The 26,068-nt window shown below is 43.4% G+C and overlaps 1 protein-coding gene across 3 annotated transcripts in view; it reads left to right on the forward strand.

Moving 5' to 3' along the window:
- Shisa6 (shisa family member 6) overlaps positions 1-26,068 on the forward strand; it is a 294,162-nt gene that overhangs the window by 111,513 nt on the left and 156,581 nt on the right. For 2 of the 3 annotated variants that reach the window (XM_075992134.1, XM_075992133.1), the window contains one exon: positions 20,769-20,864. The exons of the other annotated variant lie outside the window; for it this stretch is intronic. In XM_075992134.1, coding sequence (XP_075848249.1) covers positions 20,769-20,864 — 96 coding nt within the window. The remainder of the gene's footprint in view (positions 1-20,768; positions 20,865-26,068) is intronic. 3 annotated transcript variants of the gene reach the window in all.

Genomic DNA, 26,068 nt, shown 5'->3' on the forward strand with positions numbered 1-26,068 from the left:
TTCGAGGTGGTTTTAGAATTTCAATTAAATGAGATTTGATGTGATGCCTGTAGCCGAGTGCTCCAGCCAGAGTGATTACCACTTCTTAATATGAGGCCCTTCCCCGTGGATCAGAGGGCTCCTAAACCCGGAGACTTACTGCACGCCGTCTGGATTCACCCTGACTTTATCCTTCACTGAGAACACTTTTTACTTATGTATTTGAAGGAGTTCTGAGCCTTAAACTCCCTGTCACACATTGCACTGAGTTTCTTGGGAAAATAGATGCCTTCAAGCTAGCTTGTGGAGATGAATACTCTCTGCTTGCTGGCTCGGACTGTCCATACTCCTTTAGAGTCTCTCCCTTGTTTCTTACCCACATAGCATCGCAGCTGTTAAGGCTTTATTAGAGGCAGAGCTGGAGCCCCTGTTCAGAGCCCCATATACCTGCCATTTCTCCTGCATGGAAGCCTTTCTGCATCTCTCTCTGGCTGGCTTCACTCTGGGTTCTCTTTCATATGAAACAAGTTTGCTGAGCTGTCCATTGTCGGAATACTAACTCTCAATGGCCACACCCTAAATCTCGTTGCAGGAGAGCAGGGAAGGCAGATCCTCTGAGCAGTGTCGAAGCAGTAGGATGCTTAACACTAGCCTGGTTTCCTTTGAACACCATGTTTTATAATTCACATCCTCTGTCCTGGCTTCTCTCTCTCTCTCTCTCTCTCTCTCTCTCTCTCTCTCTCTCTCTTTCTCTCTCTCTCTCTCTCGCTAACGAAAGGGTGAATATTGGCTTGTTCTAAGAGCCCGTGTAGCTTTGATGGCCTGTGGGTTATCAACCTAACTAAATATAAACATTTTGGTCTAGAATACTAAGAGTATTATAGTTCTCTTCATTTGAATTGAGTCCAAGAAAAATACAGAAATATAGAAACATATTTTGTATGTAAAGTATTAATCCTAAGTATTTAATAGAATATTTACCTATATCTGTCATGTATCTGCCTGTCCATACATCCTCTTTTTATCCAACAGTTCTATCACTCAGTAAGATCCCTCCATGGCCATTTATAGTCTAAATTTAAGATAGCCACCATTCTGACTTCTGTCATCATCAAGTAGCCTTTCTGTTTTGTGGGGTCCCTTTCAAAAGAGCTTGACTTAGTCATTATTTGAATGGAACCATATAGTATATACTCTTTTGTGTTTGGATTTTCAGCTTCTTTGTGAGTCATTCATGTTATTGTATCTGCTAATAGTTTATATTTTATGAAGAAATGTATTTTGTACACATGCTAGAATGTACTTATTCAATCTGTATTTGTCGAGAACAGAATACCTCCGTTCTTTCACTATTATAAATATGGCTGTAACAAATATATTCTTTAGCACAATTGAACATACACTCATATTTCTTGAGTAAATACTTTGGTGTGGAATTGTTGGGGTATAGAGCAGGAATATTTTATCTACCATACACAAAGTTTTGCAAAGGGTTTATCATCTTATGTTCCCAGCAGCAGTGTGCTAAGACTTCCATTTGCTCTGTATCCCCATGAAGGTTTGGTATCTCCATGTGTGTAGGAGTATTTCACTGTGGTTAAAAGCCCTGCAGAATAGGAGACAGAAAGAGTGTGAACACTAGAGGCAGCAGATGATGATAAGGAACCATCTTCTGGACAGAGCAGAACAGCTCTGAACTCATGACAGCACACACAAGATCTGTGCAAGGCCAAGCCAGACCACATCCCAGCATAGAGAGGGGATGCGCACCCAAAATCCCACCCCTAGCCTGAAGAGATTTGCTATTGTTAGCTTCTGGAAAAGGGAGAGTCGGTTTCCTCTAAGAGTGTAGACCCTGCTAAGTCAGGTAATCCCCAGTGAAAGACTATACCTCCAAGAATATTTGGGACAGTGCAAAATGGTCCTGGGGGCTTTAAAGGGGGTCATCACGACATTGGCTGAATAAGGAAATATGGGTGAATCCAGGAAGAGCTGGAAGTAATAAATATGAGTGAAGCATGTGTGTTTGAAACCCTTAAAGAACTAATTTGAGAGAGACAGTGAGTGTGTTAGTTCCAGGTAGAGGGAATTGAAAATGCCAAGACTGTGAAACAGATCTGAGCAGGGCATGCTAGGAGGGCGGAAAGACTGTGAAACAGATCTGAGCAGGGCATGCTAGGAGGGCGGATCTTTCAAGGTGCCTGCATTGAGGAGGGAGGAAGTTGGAATAAGTGAGGAAAAGCCAGCAGGGCAGCGGCGTATAGTGAATAGTATTCTACTGTTTGGAATATGCAGCCCTGGAAGATTGTGTGAGGCATACACAGCATGATCTGATGCTCCTACTTAGGTGACTTGACCTGTGTCACAAACATCACAAGCAGATAGCAGTGAGTTTACCTGAAGTGCTCGTGTTTGTGGCTTTGAGTAGCTGACCAGAGAGCTAGAAGACAATGGCTCTGAAATGAACTTGCAGTCCTGAAAGTGCTTGCTAACCACAGGGAGGGTAAGAAATAGAGGAGATTCTGGATCTTGGTTGGTGTGATGCATATGAGGAAGGTTGGGGGAGAAACTGCCTGGGAACTGTTGAAATGATGACACCTTCCTTTGACTGCTGTGACTCGTCTTGGTTCATTTTCTAGGTCTATATCAAAATGCCTGCAATTGAATAACTTATAAAGAAGTTTCCTCTTTGTAGTTCTAGAGGTTGGGACTCAAGATCACAGGGTTGTATCTAGCGAGAGCCTTCATACTGTATCATCATGGCTGAGGACACCTCATGAGGAGAGTAGGGACATCATCTTACCTTCCTTACCCCTCAAGTTCCCCACTCTGTACATTAACATATGAATTTAGGGATTAGATTTCCAATGCTTGAGCCTTTGGAGATGTATTCAACACAGAGCATCTCTCAGAAGAGTGTGTTGAAATCCCAGTCTCCATATCCGTGAGTCTGATCTTACTTGTAAACAGAACTTCTGCTGATGTAATAACAGAGGTTCTTAATTCATTACCAAAAAAGCTTATGCTAACAAGTGGAGAGGTGGACAGATGGAATTAGCAGTGTTTGACAAATTTCACTGTGATGGGTGGCAGAGAAATGAAGCCGTGGCTGGGAGAAGGGGTATGGGATAAAGATGAAATTTCACTTAAGGTTTAGAGCCAGTGGATAAGTTCTACTGTGGAAGAAGTTCATTAAGGGGAGAAATCCATGACTGAGATGGAGGATGATAACTCTGGGCTCATTTGAGGAGATGAAAGGAGAGGCATGTTAGGGTGTGACAGGAACAAGACTAGTCCACTTCCCCCCAAAAGCAGGAAAGACAAAGGGAAGGGCATGAATGAACGAAACATCCTGTAAACAACAGCTCCTTCTGAATGAACGAAAACATCCTGTAAACAACAGCTCCTTCGTACCCACTGAGACTTCTTCAGAGGATATAAGGCAAAATCATAGGCTGAAGGGCACAGAAAGCAGGAAGTTCTGGAGGTCTCAGGAGCCAGGTATCCTAGATAAAGTCACTAGTGCTGTGATGAAGTACCATGACCGAAGACAGCTCGGGAAGGAAAGGGTTATTTGGCTTACACTTCCACATCACTGTTCATCATCACTGATGGAAGTCAGGACAAGAACACAAACAGGGCAGAACCTGGAGGCAGAAGCTGATGTGGAGGTCATGGAGGAGTGCTGCTTACTAGTTTATTCCACATGACTTGCTCAGACTGTTTTCTTATAGAACCCAAGCCCACCCACTCAACAGTGATGCCACTCACAATAGACTGGGCCCTCCCTTCCTCATTGATCACTAATTAAGAATATTCCCTACATGCCTGCCTACAGCCCAATCTTGTGGATGCATTTTTCTCAAATCAAGGAAGAGGCTCTGTCCTCTCCAGTGACTATAGCTTGTGTCGAGTTGATATAAAACTAGTCAACAAACTAGGTAATATTATACAAAGTCTGGGAACAGTGTGAGCAGGGGCGGGGGTTTGGGGAGGCTTTGACTTATGGTTCTCACCTCTAGGAGATGCCAGGAAGACACAGAGTTGATGACAAATCCAGGCCTTCACAGATCAAGGCACATTCTTCACGTATGCACACTTCATGCGCATCTACTCATTAAATCCTTTCAAGCATCTGATGAACAAGACTCTACATTTTCTTCATTATTTTTGTATGTATCACTGATGAATGAACTAGAACTTCAAATGACCTGTCTTAAATCACACCGTTAATAAGAAAAGGAGCTGAGATCTTAATCCAGATGGCCAGTGTGAGTTCCCAGGTGCCCCCACCACCCACACATAGGTCTATCCCAAATGTTTTGTGACAGTCCTTAGCACTAGGTGTCATTTTTTTTCCTGCCAGACTCACTTGCTTAGATTTGAATGGCAATGACAGTCACTTATTGCATTAGCATGTCTAGTTAGGGTCTTAATCAATTTATATGTGTTGGTTAATTTAGTTACCTCAAACTGTCACTAAGTTATCTAACTCATCTTACAGATGAGGAAACAGCTGGCCTGAAGTCCCATGGCTCCTCAGTGCAGCTGGTAGGGCATTGTCACGGTGTTTCTGCTGGGTGAGCGGGATGGAATGATGTGTAGGACTGGGTGACTATCAGTATGGACCACTGCCATTAATCCATAACCCGAATTGGTCTTTCTTAGGGGTTTAAGTCTAGAAATGCTATAGTTCCTAAATTGTTCCTCTTATTTCTGCTCTGTTCTGTCCACATCACCATGGTCTCTCCTGCATTTCTGAGAGTAGGTAGGGTGCCTCAAACATAAGTGGACCAGTAAAGGCCTCTTTAATTGAACCCCAAGACTTTCTCATGTGACCTATTTGTCCAAGGAACTAGAACCAATAGTTATCAAGATAGATGCCCCACAGAAGAATGACATGTAGACCATACAGTATCAGTCTCTGGCAGTTTCTAAGCAATGCTGTGTCCCCAGAACAGTGGTCCCATCCACACATCTCATGACCAAGATGAAAGACTCAAGGCCACACGGTACCAGGGCAGGCAGATATGAGACACTTTTCACCTTTTAGATGAGAGATAAGCCAGGGTTCAGCATTTTCCTAGTCTCCCTTTTCTAAATCATTTCAGTGTGCATTTGAATGAGTTTGTTCAACCAGGAAGGGATAGAACATTCTCACAGAAGTTGAGAGGTAGAAGGAAGAGTTCCCTGGGATACTGCAGAAGCTCAAATCCAAAGTATCTTCCTGTGCTTCTCCCTGGGGCATTTCAAAATATTCAGTATTCATGAAGAACGTCTTTCCCGTGGTAATGGGGACAATACTCATCTCTGGTGAATAAGTGTTCTGCGCATTGTACACACGAATGCATTTGCCTTAATCTTCATCACAGCCTTCTGAGGTGGGCACATTCCCATTTGCCAGCAAGAATAACCAAGGCTCAGGAAACATGAGTGCTTCGACCAGAGCTGAGCTGGTGTCAGAGCCAGATGGAAAGATTAGAAGCCTGTGTTCTTATCCTCGTTCTGGAGTTAGTTGGCACCCCAGGCTTAGCTTCCCTGGAACCACGGTAAATGACAAGAGCCATTCTGACTTTGATAACTATATCACCTCTCCAAGACCATTTCTTCATCTGCAAAATAGAGAAAAGCAGAAAGATTTTCCTGCAGTCAGAAGTGCTGTCTTCGCACCATGGCACATGATCTGAATTGCACAAGGTGGCGACAGTTTCTCAGGATGCCTTCACTAAGCCCCATGAATTTGGATGTACTTGGAGGAAACACAGGAGTTTTGCAGAAACAGAGGGAAACAGGACTTAGTCTCCCTGGGACTGGGGAACTGCCCATCAGTGGGTAATCACAAGAGGGACCTCTTCAATCCACTCAGTTCTTAGTAGAGCTCTGAGGTCTGCCCTAACCTCCTTGACCTTGCAAGATATTTGGAGCAGTTAAAGAAAGAGCTGTTTTCCCTGCAGAGAGCTCCTGCATCCTCCCCCTCCTCTGCTGGTCTTCTTCAGGACTGCTCTTGGCCAGAGTCCTGCTTAAGACAATGAGACAGCTCTGAGGTTCTGATTGCAGTCGAAGACGGGGATTTGGTTTTGCTGGGCTACCTTCCAAGGGGATTGCAGCCAACATATAACAGAAGAGAAAAATAAATGGTGCGCTGGGGTCCCCTGGAGTAGAAAGAAGCTTTAATGACATTTCCTCCCCCACGGGGCAGACTGGAGGCTGTGTAGGGGAGTTGGAAAGAGTGCTGGTCTTGGAAGGCAAAGGCCAGCAGTCTGATCTCCATGACTTTGGCCTGAAACCCCACCCCCCCCCACACACACATACCAGTTTCCTCATCCATCAATACAGAGCCTAGAAAAGGTGACCTCAGACACACCTTGGTTACAGTTCAGCTCCCTCTGAGTCCTCTGATTCTGCCTTAAAGGCAGGAACTAGATAAAGGGTTTAGACCTCAAATTTCTGAAGATTAATATTGCCACCTCCATACCATCCTCCCACTCTTCCCCTTGTTAAATACTTAGGATACGCAAAAGGCATGACTTTCAAAGTTTTGTTTTTATAGCGCATTTTAAATATTTTTTCTTTTCCTTTCCCTCCACCCCCCCCCCCAGTGCTAAAGGTTGAACACAGGGTCCTGTATATGTTTTACCAAGTTGTTGGTGTTGACCTTAAACTTGGTCTATAGCCAAAGCTGTCCTTGAACTTGTAGTCCTCCTGCCCTGATCTGCTGAATAATTGAGTTTGTTACCACACTTAGCCAGACTGTGTAATACATTAACAATTCCCCCTCTCAGCCTACAAAATTCATCCCTAAGAATATATAACATTCAAGAGAGACTGGTAAAATCTCCTGTTACCGTGGATGAAGTTGACCTCGAATTTGCCCTTGACCACGTTTTGCTCTTTCTTTGTCTTTTGCCACAGCTTGAGATGCGTATACAAAACATATTTATGTTTTGGTTTATTTGGGTTTTGTTTCAAAACACTGATGACTAAGGAAGCCTTTATTTGAACTAATAAATATGAGTTACTTTCTGGAAGACCATCCCTTGTTGGTTGGTTATCGAGCTGGATTTTAGCCTCTTGGCCCTTCCCCCATTCTATCTGATGATATCATCCCAGTACTGCCCTGTAGGGTGAAAGGTTTCATCCTGATAAGGTTGATTCCAAGACTTTCTGTGACCTTGAAACTGCTCCCTGCTTACTGCTCTGGGGTTATATTCTTTCTCTGTCCATGAGTGTGTCCTACAGTCTAGGTTTTTTATTATTATTATTCAGAGTGCTCAAAGCTGTGGATACTTCATTTTCATGTCATCCCCCAAGGCTACATCCAGCCTAGGCAGAGGGAAGACCTGGGTGGAGGTTTTTCACAGTAGCAGTGCTTCCTTGTGGGTGCTGGAGTACAGGGTACCATATTCTTATGTGAACAAGTACCACATGAAATAAGGTAGGGCACTTCCAGTAGTTACCTGTTAGAAATAATCCACAAGCGAACAGAACAGTCCTCCTTCAGTTCACCTTGTTAGAACCGGATTGGAAGCCCCCTGGGTTGCTCATCAGAAAGTGACTGCCCTAGGAAGCATAGTCTCCTGGTTTCCAGCGTCTCCCTTATAGAGCTAGGCTGAGACTCATGGGATATGGAAGGAACTCCAGAGATCCACCAGGAGAAAGAGCCCTAAGATTGGGTGCCAAAGCCTAGGTTCTTATCTCTTTCTAACTGAGCCTCCTTCTGGTCCAAAGTCAGTGTGGAGATCATGGAGAATGAGAGACGCTCAGGAGCTCTGTGCATGGAAAAGGGAGAGAAGTGGGCTTAAGACAAGAGCTGTGACCATTCATGAAGGGGGGGATTATTAGTGTGGGGCATCCTTGGAGCACCTGGTACACATCACTGTACCTGTGAGATGGGAGTCAGTATCTGTCATCTACACAAGGAAATGTGTCTTGCTTTCTGGACCACCTTCTGTTTATAAAACGCCTTGTATTGAGCTTTTTTTAAAATTTTTTTCTTCTTAAGAAGTGAAAAGACTGAGCCTAACCCTTCTTCCCGACTCTCACATACTCTATAAATATGGTGAAAAGTAAGCGGAGCACACGCACGCGTTTAAAAATTCAAACAGTAAGTTAGGAAAAAATCAAAGTTAAGCATCTCCTTTTCATCCCAAGCCCTCTCCCAAAGGAATGAGTGCTGTAAGCAAGTTTATTACCAGAAAAAAATATGTTGCTTGCATAAAACATCTTACTTGCAATGGGTCTGCTGATATTGTCATTGTATAACTTCTAATTATTCTTTATATAAAAGGGACCAGACTGAGACATTGTTTTGTGTTTCACTGTGGCCGCCTCTTCCACCTCTTCTATCTCTTCCTTCTCCTTCTCTTCTGCTTTTTCCCACGCCTTGGAAATCTCTGTCATTAGCACATACCACTCTGCATCGTTCTTTTGTGTAGTTGTTACTGGCGAAAGTTTTGCAGTCAGCCCTGTACTATTTACTATGGCTCATAGCTTTTGGAAAAATTGGAAAGCAAGGAAGTAGTAAAAATTCCCAGCAGTAAGATGACAAGCCAAGAGGGATTGTTCCATGGAGTAACTTCCTTGTCATTGTGGAAGTCTTAGGTTTTGTGAAATTGTTTTGGTTACAAGATACATTATAAGGCCAAGCCTGGTGGTGCACAATTTTAATACCAGCACATGGGAGCAAGAGACAGACAGATCTCTGAGTTTGAGGCCAGCCTGGTGTACAAAGCAAGTCCCAAGACAGCCAGAGCTATGTAGAGAAACCCTGTCTTTAAAATAAAATAATAATAAATAAAAGTCAGGTGGTGGTGGCGCACACCTTTAATCCCAGCACTCCGAAGGCAGAGGCAGGCAGATATCTGTGAGTTCGAGGCCAGTCTGGTCTACAAGAGCTAGTTCCAAGGCAGGTTCCAAAGCTACAGAGAAACTCTGTCTCGAAAAACCAAAATAAACAAATAAATAAATAAAACAAATAAATAAAAACTCATCAAACCAAACAAACCAAAAATACCAAAAAAATAAACACACAAAAATGTTTATCCTATTCTTTTTTGCATTTCTATAACTAAGAGTTACAGTTAGTAATAGTTTTGTATATCCATTGGCCTTTAAAATGTTTCTGCTTGCTTTCTCATGTAGGGTCAACAGCAAGTGGGAGGAATTGTCTGTTTCTAGTTGATGTCCACTTTTGTAGTTGGTGTGTCACTGATGTGATTCAACCGTGCATAAGCCAGGGCCAGCCCTCCATCCCGTGCAGTAACATCTCCTGCTGGGGTTTTCTGTGCGCTCCCTCTGTGGTCTGGGGCATAGTTTTTCACGGAGGCCTCTCCGCTTTGTGTGTGTCTGTGACTCTGGCCTTAGGTGTCCTTCGGGCTGTCTCTCTGCTGCTCAGAGCTCCGCTCCGTGTGAGCTCTAAGCGCATGCTCTGCATTGCAAGCAGACTCCAAAGCTGGAGCACTCTCCCTCTGTCCCCCCCGCGGCTGCTCTCTGTGTTTGTTTGCCAGCTTGGCCAAGGCAGCTCCAGGACCCTTTAGCCCTACTGCTGCCCATAAGGATAATTGTGCAAATGTTTAAAACTGTGCAGTCTGCTTTACCAGTCTTTCCTCAGGGAATTTTAGGATTCCAAGGCTGGTTGAAGATTAGGAACACATACAGCCAGGGTTTCAGAAATCCTATGTCTTGCCTTTTGTTGGCAGATTATTTCCCAGCAGGTGCTTATGGGTAGTCTGAAAACCGGACATTCTCTGCTGTCTTAGTTCTTGAAAAAAAATGACAACATAATAAGTTATTGAATAAGAATAGTTTAACCAAGCAAACTAATAATTCTATCAACCATTAAAAAGTATCTATTCATCCAATACTTGCCTCTCTGTCCCTTTTTATCTATCTATCTATCTATCTATCTATCTATCTATCTATCTATCTACACAGTACCTACAATCCTATTACATCTATAAGCAAATAAAATAAGAAATCATTTAGAGATTGTCAGGTCCAGAAAAAACCCCAGACAAATGGCTATCTGTGGCACCTATTAGTTTACCCAAAGCTCATGCTGGCTTTCAGGCTAACTCAGCATCACAAGTACCTGTTACAGGTTCATGCTGGCCTCCTGGCTCTTCTCAGCACTTCTCATCCAACCCCAAACTTCTCTAGCTGATGGGAAGACCTCCCCCAGCTTCTCATTTCCATATAACACTACTAGTTTGACTATACATTATTTTTATCTTCCTCTCTTGGTCCTCTCTCCCCTGGTCATCTCTTCCTCTCTCACCCCCTCCCTCCTCTTGGCTCTCATGACCTAGTCTAGGCCATGTTCGCTGTACTATTTTCTCTCTCTGCTCCACACTCTTCCAGACACCTCTGGCTATATTCTCCCTCATATCTGCAATAAAAACCTAACCATACCTTGGAGAAGTTATGCCCTCAAACAGACAAACAAAAATATACATGAAGAGAATAACTGGAAAGAAGGACCATTTTTTTTGGGGGGGGGGATTTTTCGAGACAGGGTTTCTCCCTAGCTTTTTGGTTCCTGTCCTAAAACTAGCTCTTGTAGACCAGGCTGGCCTCGAACTCACAGAGATCCGCCTGCCTCTGCCTCCCCCTCCCGAGTGCTGGGATTAAAGGCGTGCGCCACCACCGCCCGGCAAGAAGAACCATTTTAGCTGGACATAGTATATAATCTTTTCTATTCTACACTGGCAGGGGGTGGGGGCAGGGTGGCCGAAGCAGGAAGATCATGAATTCAAGTCATCCTGGGATGCATAGCAAGGTCCTATCTCAACCAAATGAACTGATAAATAAACCAAACAGAATTGTTTAATGATCAGACACATATCCAGTTTCTCAGTGTAAGACACAGAACACAGGATCAATTGGTATAGCCTTTCTCAACTACTTTCATGCTCTTACTGCAAAAGTAACTGTTACCTTGAAACATATATTTAAATTTTTGCTGAATGTCGTTATATTTGTATAACCTTATGCATGCCCATGTCCTCGAACAATATCAGACATGATATTGCATATTTCAAAACTTCCTTCCCTGTCATGCCACCCTGCTTTTTCTTAGTGTTTCTCTCTCTCTCTCTCTCTCTCTCTCTCTCTCTCTCTCTCTCTCTCTCTCTCTCTCTTTCTCTCTCTCTCTCTGTATGTGCTCAGCATTGTAGCAGCGGCCATTCATGTTGACATTTAGTATCAGTGAGCTTCCACTTGTTTCATTTCATACTGTTGCAGAATTCTACTTTTTTTTTTTTTTTTGGTTTTGTGAGACAGGGTTTCTCTGTGGTTTTGGAGCCTGTCCTGTAACTAGCTCTTGTAGACCAGGCTGGTCTCGAACTCACAGAGATCCGCCTGCCTCTGCCTCCCGAGTGTTGGGATTAAAGGCGTGCGCCACCACCGCCCGGCTTGTTGCAGAATTCTATTCCAGGACTACACCCCTGGGTAGAATGGAGGAGCCCTGCTTGTCTCAAGGACAAACAAGGTTGCATTGAACTTACTTACACATCTCTCTTTGTGAGCTCACGATGGCTGCAAAAAGTCTCTGGTTCTGTGGTAGCCACTGAAACTGGTCTTTTCCAGACAGCTTTACTGATTTTCCTTCTGGAAAGTCTCAAGGCAGAAGTCTTGGACTTCATATAGGGTTTGATATGTTTGCCTGTCTACTGGGTGTGAAATGCTATTTCATTATAGTTTTAATTTGAATTTCACTGATTACTTGAGGGACTGAACACTGCTTCATGTGTATCAGTCCATCGGGTTTTCTCCTCTGGTAGCTGCCTATTCGCTTTTTGTTTGGTTTTTCTTATTTGGACTGTTTTCTCTTTTATTGCTTTCAAGATATTTATATTATCTTGGTTTTAATACCTGTGCATTTGCTAGCCTTGGATATATAGTTTTATGATTACTTTTGATGTATCATGATTAAAGTTTTTCTGTAGTTTCTTCTCTAGTTTAGAACCCTATATACATTATGCTATATTCTCGCCTGACAATTTTTAGGACTGACATTGTATCTTTAGGTTCCTGGTCCCCTTTAAATTGATTGCTCTGTGTATCTTTATATGTATATTTATATGTGCTTTTATCTGTAGGATATTTTCCCAAATGCTCTATCTCTATTTAACAAAAAATCCTGCATGGTTTTGATTAATTTTACTATTTCCTCTTCCTCTCATTATTTCCAATGAATTTTGAAGTGGCAAAGGGAACCAAAACATCTTTATTCCAAAATAATAGCAAATTTTTAAAAGGTCCAACACCAGTGTTCTGAAGGCCGTGCATTGTGTATATTAATGCTTTTAACCCCCCAAACCCAGAAAATGGGTTCTATTGTTGTGTCCCTTTGACTTTGTGGGTCTGAAATAAAGTGTCAGTTGAGTTCTAGGTGAATGTGTACCTCTGCCAGTATGTTATCCCAGGAACAAAGGGGTGAGTCCTGAGTCATTTCTGAAGACAAAAATTATGTGTATGTGTTCATATGTTCACATGAGTATAGATACCTGTGGAGGCCAGAGGAGGATGTTGGATTCCCTAGAGCTGGAGGTGCAGGTACTTCTGAGTGTCGGGAGCCAAACCCTGCTCCTCTGTAAATGCCCTTAAAGTACTGAGCCTTTTTTTTAAGCTTCACCAACATTATTAGGAGGGTGACTTCACTTCCTATAGATTTCATGTTGTACTGAACTTTTTTCTTAACTTTAAATGGCATTTCATCAGGCTATATTTAGATATTGATCCCTTCTACTAGGTAGTTGAAGACTTGATTCTTTCTCTGGATATAAAGACTGAAGTCTTTCATCTGCTCAGGAAAAACAACAAACAATTAACTTTTAATTATTGCTTCTGAACCGTCCCTTCTGTCCCTCCTCAGGGAGTCTTACTTGACATGGATTTCGGATCCTGGAGTGTCTGGCATGTCCTACCAGTGTCTGTCCCTTTGTCCTTCTCACTTAGTGTGCAGCGTGCATCTCTCCTAGGATACTACATCACCAGTTTCCCTCTCGATCCAGTCTGTCGTCCAGCAATGCAGCAGGCAACCGGTCTTGATTGGTTTGTTTCCGTCTCACGGCTGCTGATGCAGTTTCGCAAATGCAAAATTCGGTTGAGTTTTATAGAAGTTGCCATTTGGGTACTTGTAGTAATAAGGGCGGCGGCGGGGCTGCGTCCCCAGCACCCCGCCCACACGGCTAGCTTTACCTGAAATAATTACACACAAACTGTATTCATTTAAACACTGCTTTGGCCCATTTCTATCTAGCCTCTTCTAGGCTAATTCTCACATATTAATTTAGCCCATTTCTAATCATCTGTGTAGCGCCCCCTAGGTGCGCTTACCGGGAAGATTCTAGCCTATGTCCATCCTGGGTCGGAGCTTCATAGCGTGCATCTTCCCTGGAGCGGGCAGCATGGTGTCTCTCTGAAGGCATCTGCTCAGGAGAGGAGAGCTGTCGAGTCTGACCTCACTTCCTCTTCCTCCCAGCGTTTTGTTCTGTCTACTCCTCCCACCTATCTTCTAACCAATGAAAGCCAAGCAGTTTCTTTTAATTTAACCAATGACCTTCCTCCATCATTTCCCCTTTTTCGGTTTAAACAAAAAAGGCTTTAACTTTAACATAGCAAAATTACATATAACAAAACAGTTATCAAGTAAAAGCTACATCAGAAACATTTATACATATAACAAAATTGACCGTAAATCTCTATCAATAAAGCAAAATCTATACTAATGCAAATTATTCGTATCTATATCATATCCCCCTTTAAATGTAAAAGAACATTTATAAACCATATTTGGGAACATGGGCGCAGTTTTTTCTCTCCAAACTGCTTCCTGCTGAATGGGGGCGTCGTTAATTAGGTCTTTCATGGTATAACCTGTGTGCCAGGGTCATCTCAGTTGGCAGTTGAGCAAAGCAATTTTCTGAAGATGTTCACAGCAACCCTTCAGGAGGACGTGGTCCATCATACCAAATCGGAATAGAAGAAATCCATAGAGTCTCATCCTCTGTGAAAACAAAAGAAGAATCTCTTTTCCAAAGTATCATATCCTTAGATCCAAATTCTGAAATCATACCCTCATGATATCCGTTCTGGTTCCACTGGGCAGCCCATATAATGAAATGTCTCTCTGTACTTAGCTCCTTCACAGTCAAAAATTTTAAAGAAAACACAATAATACAAAGAATCCAGACTCTCTTTGAATTTTCCATTTTTACGCGGCTTATTTTTATTTATATCTATAACTATCTGTATTCTGTCTCTTTAAAGACTTTACTTTTACTTTTTTCTTTTTAAACCATTAACTTTATTCTCTATATTCTTTTTCTTCTCTCTCCCAAGCCAACGTACATTCATCCAACAGTGTGACTCGTTTAATGGTCTGAATCTGTCCTATTGTGAATCTGCAAATTTTTACTATCCAGGAGCACTTTTGATTTGCGCCTTTAAATCACTAGGCGCTTAGGAATCTAAGCTGTGACATTCCTAGGTTAACTTTTTGCTTTTTGAGCGCATATCTTTGACCTGTAGACCAGGCTGTCTTTGAACTCTCAGAGATCCGCCTGTCTCTGCCTCCCAGGCATTGGGATTAAAGGTGTTTGCTACTACTTGAACTCACAGAGATCTGTTTGTCTCTGGCTTTTAGGCACTGGGATTAAAGGCGTGTGCTACCACACCTTGAAGTCACAGAGGTCTATCTCCCTCTGCCTCCCAAGTGTTGGGATTAAAGGTGTGTACACACAACAACTCTCTTCCTTTTTTTTGTTTTTTGCTTTAAGAACTTCAACTTTCAGCTTGCATATATTTTTAACACACTTTAAACCATTCAGAAATTTTCTCTGTCTTTGAATCTCTCTTTACTGTATATCTCTCTTTTTCTGACCACGTGAGTCTTTAATTTGCCAAGCAATCTCAGTAGGACTAAAGCCGTGGCTTTGCCAGCTAGATCCAGTCCATTCCTTAGCTTTCCAGCCTCATGGCGGATATACAGGCTACAGCCACGATTATAGCATTTCAAGGTCCCTGCCAGCCAGCAAGCTACAACAGACGACACTCAAGTCCTCTCTCGGTAGCCGGCCCTCCTGCCTCAAACAGTCAGAGTTTGCCCTGGCAGGATGGCCCAGAAAGCCGGCATTTTTAAACAGCGCAGCTTTTTTCCTGCTACGGCTGAAAACTGAAAAGCATGTGTTCAGCTTTTCGTCAACACTGTTTAAGTGTTTCGTGGCAGGACCTCTTAATGAGCTGCAGGGTTTTGCAGCTGAAGCTGAGTCAGGAAGCCTCTCTTATTCTGTCTGTGTGTATGCCTGTAGGCCAAAAGAGGGCACCAGACCCATTACAGATGCTTGTGAGCCACCATGTGGTTGCTGGGAATTGAACTCAGGACCTTCGGAAGAGCAGGCAGTGCTCTTAACCTCTATCCCATTTTCCCCCCGTTTCTTGCAGCAACTCTCCTTTACAGGATGACATCTGTCTTGCCTTTTCTTTACGGAGCCAGCAGGACAGTCTGAGTCCAGGAAATTCAGTCTAGGACCTCTCTGCTTTAAAAGCCCCATGCCTGGTAACAGTTTCCCTTTTGTCCTATCTCTGACTCATGGCTCCTGGAAAGATTTGAGAAGGTCATGGAGTTCTGAAGTCAAAGCAGGAAGACAGCCTGGGTAGAGACTGAGATGGAACTAAAATTAGTGCATTGTAGGCAGTTGTCAATAGCTCAGATGAGGGCTCAGGGTAGTACCTGGGGTCAAGATGTCATTTCAAGGCTCTTCTGCCATGTTGCATTCAGCAGGTAGTAGCATACACGCTCTGAAGCCTGGTGCCCCTTTACTCCTGGCTAAGACTGTACGTTTTCCTGTCCTGTGACATGGGGACTCTATCTCTTCTTTGCCAACATACTTCACAAAGATCTTGCCTACTTCCACCTCTAGCTCCAACAGGCATGATTGCTTCTCTGTGATTCCAGTTTGCTCGGAGAAGGCCTGCACTCCCTTGTCCTCTGGCTCTTGAAGCTGACAGATAGGCAGAGACTGATGTCTGTTTCTACTGGACGGAGGAGAGGATTGGTTGTCTGAGTGACATCCTGTGAAATTGGTGGTACCCTCTCATATCTTTCATATCATCAGTCCATCAGCTCCGTGCATCATCATGGCACAGAAGAGACGCTGACTCCTCTTTTCTGATTGTCCACCTGCACGGGGCTTCTCTTCTTATCAGCCCTTCTTCCCTTGTTGGTGCAGAGGCTTTTATGTCATTCTGGACTAGTCTCATGGTCCAGCTGAAGACTGACTGTCACTCATTCCCACGTAATAATCACAAGATACAGTCTTTGAGACATAGTGTATTATCTGGTGTTTGGCTGTTCTTCTTGTTGCTCTGGCCAGATAGATGACAGAGACAACTTCAAAGGAGAATTGGATCCGTTTAGAGGATTCCATCCAGAGTGATTGAGGCATGACAGTGGGTCTGTGCATCACAGTGGGCCAGGAAGGAAAGGGCAATGCAGCTCAGCTTGCCACATTTTGCCTCCTTTGACCACATTCAGTCCCAGTCCTTCCAGATGTTCAGCCTATGGTATGGAACCACCCACATTCAGAGTGAGTCTTTCCCATAAGTTAATTATCTCTGGACACATCCTCATTGTCACACCCAGAGGTGTCTCACCAATCTTTAGGGTGATTCTAAGTAGAGTCTAGTTGACAGTGGGGATTGATCATCACACTCAAGAACTTGTGGGAAATAGAGCTACCGGGGCTAACCTCCTGCTTAGGAGATTGTAAGACTGAAGCCCAGTGATCTTTTGCACTGTCCTGGGGAATTGGGTGCTTGCTCAAGTTTGAGGACCATCAAGCAAACCAAGGTTGAAGCAGTCACTGTGCTTTCCATCTCAACTTCATAGGCTAATTTCCAAAAATCTGTCCTTGAAGATGCCTTTCAAGATCACAGAGGAGCTGGGATGGTGATGCACACCTTTATTTCTAGCAGTAGGTAGGCTGATGTGGGAGTCTAGGAACTTTGAGCCCAAACTGGGCTCCATTATGAGACCCTGTTAGAAGACAAAGAGGAGTCTGTGGGATTGGTTTCCAAAATTCTGCAAACTGAATTGACCCCAGAATTTTTTCATCCTGTACAATGCTTCTGCCTCATTAGCTATCAGTGCCTTTTACTTTTTTCTCCCACTCAGAATCAATTCCCATGAACTTGTGTGTTACCACCTAGAATTTTCATCCTTACATTTTCACTGTTTGTCTTGGAGAAAAGTCACAGCTGTGCTTCAGAGAAGCCACTGGGGCGAGGGCTGCAGAATGATTTTGGACTTGAAAAGCTTCAGACCTGGGTGGGATTGAAGATTCGCTGCTGACTAGTTCCAGGAACTTGGGTTCTTACGAGGCGCTGGCAAAGCCAGACATCCATAGTAGAATGCACATTGTATTTACCGTCAAAGGACTAGTGCAAGCTTAGGAACCTCCAAGCTTTTGCCCATTGGCCTCAGTTTTTGCACCAATAAAATTGGGAGGTAGTGTTAAAAATAATAAACATAATAAATGACCTGCAGGCAGTATTGATTCAAATGATTTTTCTGCAAAAAGGAATCCGAGTAAACTCTAAGATACTCTAAAAGGTTACCTCTTTTTGTCTCAGAAGCCATGCTTGCAGAGTCTCTGTCCCCCTGCCTGGCCTGCAGCAAGCGATCCAGAAGCTTCAGTTCCCTTTCAGGCAAGCCCTGGAGCACTAGAGCAATACTTAGTCCCGAGGGACCTTGTTCATCTGACAGATAAGAATGATTTGTAAACAGCAAGGCTTTGTTTTATGGGCCATCTTCCTTAGTATTGATTTGTTTATCAAAATTTTTATTTATAAGGAGCACAAAAATAAACCAGCCCAAATTTCTGCAGGATGCACCACAGCTTCTGAATTAATGAGGTCCACATTTATGACTGCTCTGGGTTGTTACTTCCTTTACCACAATGGTGCTTGTTGCAAAAGAGGGGTCCTCATGCTCCTTTGGTTGGTAGCATACACCATCCATGCACCCCTCTTCCTCTTGAGAAAGACGATGTCTCCAGCTGCTAGCAGCTGTCACATAGCTTGAGATTTTGGCAGAAGCCTTTCATCAGGGGCTGACAATGCCACGGAACTCTGAAATGTTTCCACAGTTTCCACCAAGTACCTCCCTTGTAGAAAGCTGAAGAACGAATGATGTAATGTGTTTCAGGGTCAAGGACATCAGTGGCAGGATTCTCATGGTTTTGTTAGCCCTACCCAGGGCCCTTGAGAAAATTTGCCAACTCTTGAATCCTGTCTCATGTCTGCTCAATCCATCTATTTAAAGTGTTTCTAGTATTCTGATGCCCACTTAGATTTGGGAACTGGGATAAGGAAGAAACTGAGGACAGATTTCACCTCCCAGGGGAAGAGTGGTGGAGCCCTCAACATAAATAGCATTTAAATGGGCACCCCCGCAAGGGGTCATCAACTTTTCCTGTTCACATAAATCTCTCATCTTGGGTTGTTGAGGCAGCAGTTCTCAACACTGGTCATTCTTTAGAAACCAAGAGGGCTTTGTTTCAAATAGTCCCGCTTCATTGACTGTGTCAGAAAGGCTGAAGTTTGTCTGGGCATCTGAGCAATTGAAAGTTCCACGTGATTCCCAAGTTACCCTGTGTCGAAGGCTCTAGAACATGGCTTGCTAAGAAATATGAAGTTTGTCTTATTGACATAGGGTATTTTCTTTCTAGGTATTTATTTTTGAGTCTGTATTAGAGAATTGTGTGTTCACTATAGAATAAACAACTTCCAAAATAATGACTAGTTGAAAAGAGAAATAATTAGCTCTCAGCTGACAAGATACATGTGCATTTTCTTTCAATCATGTCCTGCTTTTTAATGCACTTGCTTGAAGTTTTATAATGCTGTTGTCATATTTAATATCTCATTTTCAGAAACCTTTTAACTTTATATAGTACACGTTCAATGTGTAATCCACACTGTGGCGGTATGAATGCGCAGTGACTTGCTTCCGTCCTTGTGTGTGCATTGAGGATGGTACCGGGAAGGCTTCGTGCTGTACAGTGTTTACAATGCTCAGGTTTCAAGCGCATCATAGATTCCCCTTTGAATGTCAGAAGGAGAATATTTACTCCTTTCTCTCTAAATTTCTTCTCCCACAGTCCTCAACCTGCCCTTGTCTTTTCCTTATCTCAATGCATATGTCTGTATTTTGCCCGTTAGGGGATACAGTTTTATTGCAGGGAGTCAAGAAAGGAAAACATAAAGATCTTGCCAGTGTTTTATGGCCACCATTCCGAAGCCTGCCAGCTCAGCTGTTGCTGGGTTGCTCTTAAGTTGCCAGTCTGTGGTCCCACAGGTTGTGCATGATTCATAGATACACACACACACACACACACACACACACACACACAGAGAGAGAGAGAGAGAGACAGAGAGACAGAGAGACAGAGACAGACACACACACACACACACACACAGAGAGAGAGAGAGAGAGAGAGAGAGAGAGAGAGAGAGAGAGAGACAGACAGACAGACAGACAGACAGACAGACAGACAGAGAGACACAGAGAGAGAGACAGAGACAGAGAGAGAGAGAGACACTGCCATCAGGCCCATTCCTCCATGCTCTGGAAGGGATAAAACAAAGATACAAGGCAACAAAGACAAACAACCTAGTAGTTATAGAAAAGAATTTGGGAAATACAGAAATGTTAGAAGGAGGCATTGGGTAAACCCATGCTCCAGTTTCTCCAAGGGAGCTGAGAGTATCTGTGCATCTTCTGTTTTTACAGTGGTTTTTTGTTGTTGTTGTTGTTGTTGTTGAAAATTTTAATTTTGTTTATTTATTTTTATGTGTATGGATGTTTCGCTTGCATGTATGTTTATACACTACATGTGTGCAGTGGCCACAAAGGCCAGGAGAGGGTGTCGTACTCTCTGGATTACAAATGCTTGTTAACTGTGTGGGTGCAGACAAGTGCTCTTAACCACTGAACCATCCTTCCAGCCTGAATCTGTGTTTTCGTTCGATGTTTTAATATCTTTTTGCAGTGCACTGACTTGAATTTTTACAGCCCTATTATTGTGTTTAATGTATTGTTTCCTCGAAACCTGTGAAGTTTAAGAAAGGTTGGTGGGCAAGTACAGAGGTCCTCCCTTGGTTCATTGTCTGACTTGATGGACTTCGTGATGGTACACAGTCAGTAGCCATACTTTTACATTTGGAATTTTCATCTCTTGTTGGGCTTCCAAGCTGCAGTATGGTATTCTTTAGTGATGCTGGGTAGTGTCCATGAGCAATAGCAGCCTGGCAGCTGTGGTCACAGCAGAAACAGCTGACACTCTGTTGTGCTGTGTTGCCAAGCTACAGTGTTTTGCATTTTCAACTTTAGATGCTTCAACTTGCCATGGGTTGATTCAGGGTGCAACCCCAATGTAAGTTGAGGACCATCTATAAAGTAACATTCTAGTGTACTTTGTGGTCACTCAGAAATGTCACAATCAAATCACGTGTCTCCCTTTCTTCTTCTACTTTCAATGTGGCATTAGTCTTTGTCAATATATAGACACATAAGATGTGTATGTATAATGTATGTGCACATGTGTCTATATATACAGCAATATATTCTCAGTAATATATATGTGTGTGTATATATTATATTTATTATAATATATATTTGACCTTTGAATATAAGCTCACCACCATTGCTGGGCAAGATGGAGCTGTGATTGTCTTCTGTGTTGCTGTCATGGCCGTGTCAGGTAATTCTGCCCATCTTCTTGCAGGGCATTATGGGAAGGATGCTTACCGAAGTGGAGGACCAGATCTCCATAACTTCATCTCATCTGGATTTGTCACGTTAGGAAGAGGACACACGAAGGGTACAGTGGAAACAATTTTTTACTAAAATACAGAGGTTGCCTAGGGAACCCCAGTCTGAAGTGTGAAGATGGTGTGGAGTCCCGAGGCTTACTAGAATCAGGAATATATGGGGTTATTCCATGGCAGCATGTCCTGGGCACAGAGATGACCAGGCAGTCACATTTATGACTTTAGATGGTAACAGACCTCCAAGAGACACCCATCCCACTCTGTACATGACGGGGACACAAGTGCTGGTGGCTCCCCATGAGGGGGGACCACAGGCATCATGGTGGGAAATGCTACCAATGGATGTAGTACTTGTAAAATGTGTGTTTGTCTCTGGGCTGTTATTCCCTTATCCCCCTTCCCCTTGCAAAACCCCTATCTTATACCCAATGTCAATGTTCTGTACTGTGAGTTTCTAAGCCAGCGTGTATGTGGACAGTTCAGGCATCCTCGGTGTGTCTCTGTAAACCTCTGTGATGTGGGCACAAAGGTAGAGGGTGTTCAAACCTTCAAGCTGCAAGATGAAAGCTAAGCTAGCGTTTCTGCCAAGCTGCTTTACGACCTAGCTGGCAGCTTGCAGAGCATCTGTGCAGGGGTATGGAATCCTCCCCGATTCTGTCTTTTGTTTAAATAGTCCTTCTAGTGTTGTGAGCCTTCTGTCTCTGGATCCCTGACTCCTTAGATTACCTTCCCAACACCTGTGTGCTGTTACAGATTAAATGTGAACCCTGTGGTTGGGATGTTCCATTTCTGTCTTGCTCTGAAATCTGTGTCTGTTTCAAGTGTGAGTGAACAAGGTATTTGCATTATTTTCTTCCGGTTCAATGCTCCTACTTTTGAAATTCCCTGTCATGTGTGTTTATCCTATAGAGAAAAAGATAACTGTATCTGTGTATGTATTTTCTGTTGTCTCTTTGTGTCTAAATAAAGTTTATTGAGGATACAGGTGGCATTTGTGGCTATTAAGAGTTGCAGAATCAAAATGAAGGCTGCTGGTACAGATGGGGGAACGGGCTTCACAGTTCAACACAGAAAAGAACAATCATAGAGACACTTGTATCAACGCAAACCTGGAGTTACCAACCCCTACATATCCACTTAGTGGTCAGTACCTATTGCCGTGAATCAGAAGGCTTTCAACTCAACACTTTAAAGTAAAATAAACATTTATTATGAAGCATGGTTTCTGTGAGTTGGGGATTTCAGAGGTCCTGAATTAGAAGAATCTCTTGTGAGTTTTCAGCTACCAAGTTAGGCAGGACTCGGTCATGTAAAGTACTGACTGGCACTGGCAAATATAATTCCAAGACGTCATATTTACATGGTGCTATATTGGCCGGAGGCCTCCATCTCTCCCATCACACTGTCTCTGCGGTCTGCTTGAGGGATGTGTTGACTGGATATCCCGACAGTGGTTGATTCACAGGAGAAAAAAGACATAAGCCCCAGTGTCTTTTATGACCAAATGTATTGGTTAAACACACCACCATTTTCATAAGGTCTTAGAGTGTATAAATGTCAGTTCTCTTCAGGATAGGAGATGACTATCCAGAAACAAGAATTATCAGGAGGGTCAGGAAATTTGGAGACCATTTTAAAGGCTGGCTTTCTATTACACAAACCTCAAGGAGTGGAGCTATGAGTATGTTTTTTATACAGAATCCAATAACTTACCAAGACTTCTCAACTGTGTGGTTTTTCCACCCTTACCACAACCCTTTGAAAGTGGTTCAAACCATAATAGCAAGTAGTGAACTCTCTGTTGAACAGGAGGCAAATAGGAGGCAAAATACAACGCACCCTTAGGTTCTTCTCTTTGCACTGGGGAAGCAAAGTCAAGTCTTCACAGTAAATAGGAGAAGCGCAACAGAGACGAGTCTGGAGAGTACTGTAGGAGGAAGTTACTCCTGCCAGGGATGGGTGCTGAGGTAAGGTGAACAGAGACCTGTCCCCCCAGGCAGGTGAAAGCAGGTCAGAAGAGCTACAAGCTGCAGAAGGTACTGGGGTGGCTCCCGGTTCTCTGGGAGATGGAGACTTAGGGAGAATGTCAGAGGTGTTGCCCAGTAAAGATACTTCTAGATCTCACTGGGAGTTCCTGAGTAGATATTTTTCTCTCAATAACACTTGCTGGAGAAGGGGCTGGTTATGATCAATACTGATGTCCAGCAAGACACATCATGGGGTCTATGGCAAGAAACAAAAGAAGGAAGGAAGTGCTAAGAACTCTGATGGGGTTTTCAGCTGTGGAACACATAGCCCTGATGCCAGTAATCTTAGAAAAAAAGAAAGTGACAATGTGTCTTTTTGGCAGTTTAAGTCCCAGATCTGAGCAAGAGCCATGGTAGGGCTATGGAAATTCTAGAGATTGTACAAGTAATACCTGATTTATCTCTGACTCCCTGGGAAGGGAATAAAGCCAGGATACAGCTTTAAAATTCATGAAATGCATAGATTTTAGCCAGGGATGATTCTGGACAAATGACGTAACAAGAAGAGTGAAGGAGACGAGATGGTCAATGAGATGGGAAGGGGATTTTGTGGTACAGGAGGGACATTTGGAAAGGGAATAAAGGCACCCTAATGGGAAACAGTTCCCCTGAAGCCAGCATTTGCTGTGTCTCTTTTAGGGGAGGGAAGGATACAGAGAGGCATGATGTTTTCCATCCATATCTATCCATAGCTTTGGATGATGACCAGGGCCACAAAACTACTGTGCTCTTGGGTGACTGGAAGGAAGAGAGAAGTTAAGGCTGCTTCCAGAGATCCCCTTCCGCACACAGTCACCGCATCAACTGAGCATGCACCACTCAGCACTCCTTCCTGTGTCCGAGCTCTCTGTTGTCTTCTTGCTACCCTTCGCCAGGCCCACCTCCTGGTTTGACCCCACACCACTCTGTGGCCAGGCTGACGTGCTTCCCCTGTGCAGTGGTCTAATGCTAGGGAGGTTCTGTTTTCTGTAAGGATTGAAATCAGATGTTCTTGTCTATAAACAATGGGATGTGCATGCGTGGGCCTCCAGGGAAAGCTAGACTGCCATTCACCCATTAGAATTTGAGCATCAGCCCTCCAATCACCAATCGACTGTGGTAAAAAAGACTCCTGAGCCATCTGACTGAAAGAATCCAGCTTAGATACTTTCACAGTCTCAGAAGCCAGGGGAGTGAGTGGGTTGAACTGTGCTAAGGTATTTGAAGGCTGGACTCCAGATAAAGCACAAAGCTCAGAAGGCGTCTCAGTCTCTATGGCAACAGTGAGGCAGGATGAATAGCAAGAAAGAGAGAAGGCTCAACCAGCTTGCCTGCAAGTGGCCTGTATGAAGCTGATACTACCTAGGAATACTCTATACTGTACCTTTCTATGAAGGAAGGGTGTATGGGCCCATAGGAGCAGAGCAGGGGGTCTCTTGTATTCACAGCCCAAAGCACCATGACCCTAAGGCACTCCTTGCTGTCTTATCTGTACACATGGGGCAACTTCCTTATATAGTCCAGCCTTACTCACTGTTGAGCAATGACAGAATACCAAGAATCAGTCATTGGTTTGGAGTGTCCAGATCTACTCCAGTCTATTTCACATGGTCCTAGACTGCACACAGGGTCATCCCTAAGTCCCGTGGTTAGGAAAGTGCATGCCAACCATCTGATTCTGTTTTATAATCTTTGAGTCAACCTCACATGATATCTTCTTGTTAAAGTTGATGTATTACAATCAAGGATGGACTGGAGCTAATTGAGAATTCTGTGTGCCAGCGAATCCTATCTTTTGACATCCTACATACCCGCTTTTCAAATAAACTCCAAATATTTCAGATGAACAAAACCTACCACAATATCTTTGAAAGTCTCTGTTGGGATCTTCTGTTTTCAAGTTCTTCCATTGTTCTGAACAGTGATCATCCTGCAGAGCTCTCCATGTGGTCCATAGACCACTATTGACAAGAACACTACTATCCTCTAGGAACCTTAAAGGGTACTGTCCCTCACCTCCGTCTAGTACAGAACTCTGTCCCTACCTAGAGAAGTACCAGCAACAATTCAACCATGGAAAACAATATGAGGATTACAACATCCTACATGCATTTCCTGAACCACCCAAAGTCTACCTGTGGGCTAGCACAAACCTGTTTGTTTTCATTGCACCTACATGAGGAAACAGGTTAATTTCCATTAAAGAAGTCAGGCTAAAATCTGGCCAAGGAAATGGATGTTGTTCCTCTTGGGCTCAAGTCATTCTGAGAAAGGATTGGGTTGAAATGGCACACTGCTTGATATATTCATGTGACATCTAAGCCGAACTCTGTTACTCCTTGCCTTGATTAATGGTGTTGTTGAAACTTAATCTACATTCTGAGTCCTGGGACACACATGTCCCTGGGTAATGCTTACTGGTAGACCCACCATCATTGGCCTATGTAACTAATTATGCCAGGCTTGTAGAATATTCTACTGGAAAGAAGAGGTAGTGGAAGACAAAGGCTCAGCATCAGGGTGTGCGGCAAAGGTTCCCTGCTTTAGGAAATGCTAATTCATCCCTCTCAATACAGATGTCCTCTTTAAAAGCAGAACACTTGGGTACCACTCGATTCCCCATGTTCTCTAGTAGTAGGGCATGAGAGAAGGCTATGGCGACTTTGGAGTGATGAGTTCATTCCTTATTCTGCAATATCTACCATTCTAACTGCTTCCTAACAGGCAGAAGGGAGGCTTACACAAAACCTGTTACAACTTTGAATGCAGTGCTGTTCTCAGAGCCTCTTTGGGAGAGATGAGACCATTAGGTTCTTCTGGAGGTTGGCGTACCCAACCAGTCAGGCTGCTAGTGATCTGTTTACTGATTCCTTGCTAGTACGATGTCTATGCTTTTATTTTCCATGAGCCTAAGTTTGGAGTAAGTTTGTGACCAGTGTCCTATCTTCCTAGCACGGATCTTAGTGCTGCTGACTGGTCATCTAAATTGGAAATCTCCCTGCCCATGAGCCACTCTTGGAATTAGCCTCCCTTTTTCTCTGCCATGTCACAGCAGCCAAGCTATGGACTATATCAAGTAATTAGAGGATGGGCTTTCTATACTGTGTTAATCACAACCATGTTGTTCTGAAGCTTGGATTCTATGCAAGTTATTAGCATGGAGGAATCAGTAAATTCTCGGCCTTTCTGCCTAGAGTAACAGCCTCAGGCTCAGCCATACTTCCCTCTAAATACTGTTATAAACTTCC

The sequence above is a fragment of the Microtus pennsylvanicus genome, chromosome 11, assembly GCF_037038515.1.
Source record: "Microtus pennsylvanicus isolate mMicPen1 chromosome 11, mMicPen1.hap1, whole genome shotgun sequence".
Lineage (NCBI taxonomy): Eukaryota > Metazoa > Chordata > Mammalia > Rodentia > Cricetidae > Microtus > Microtus pennsylvanicus.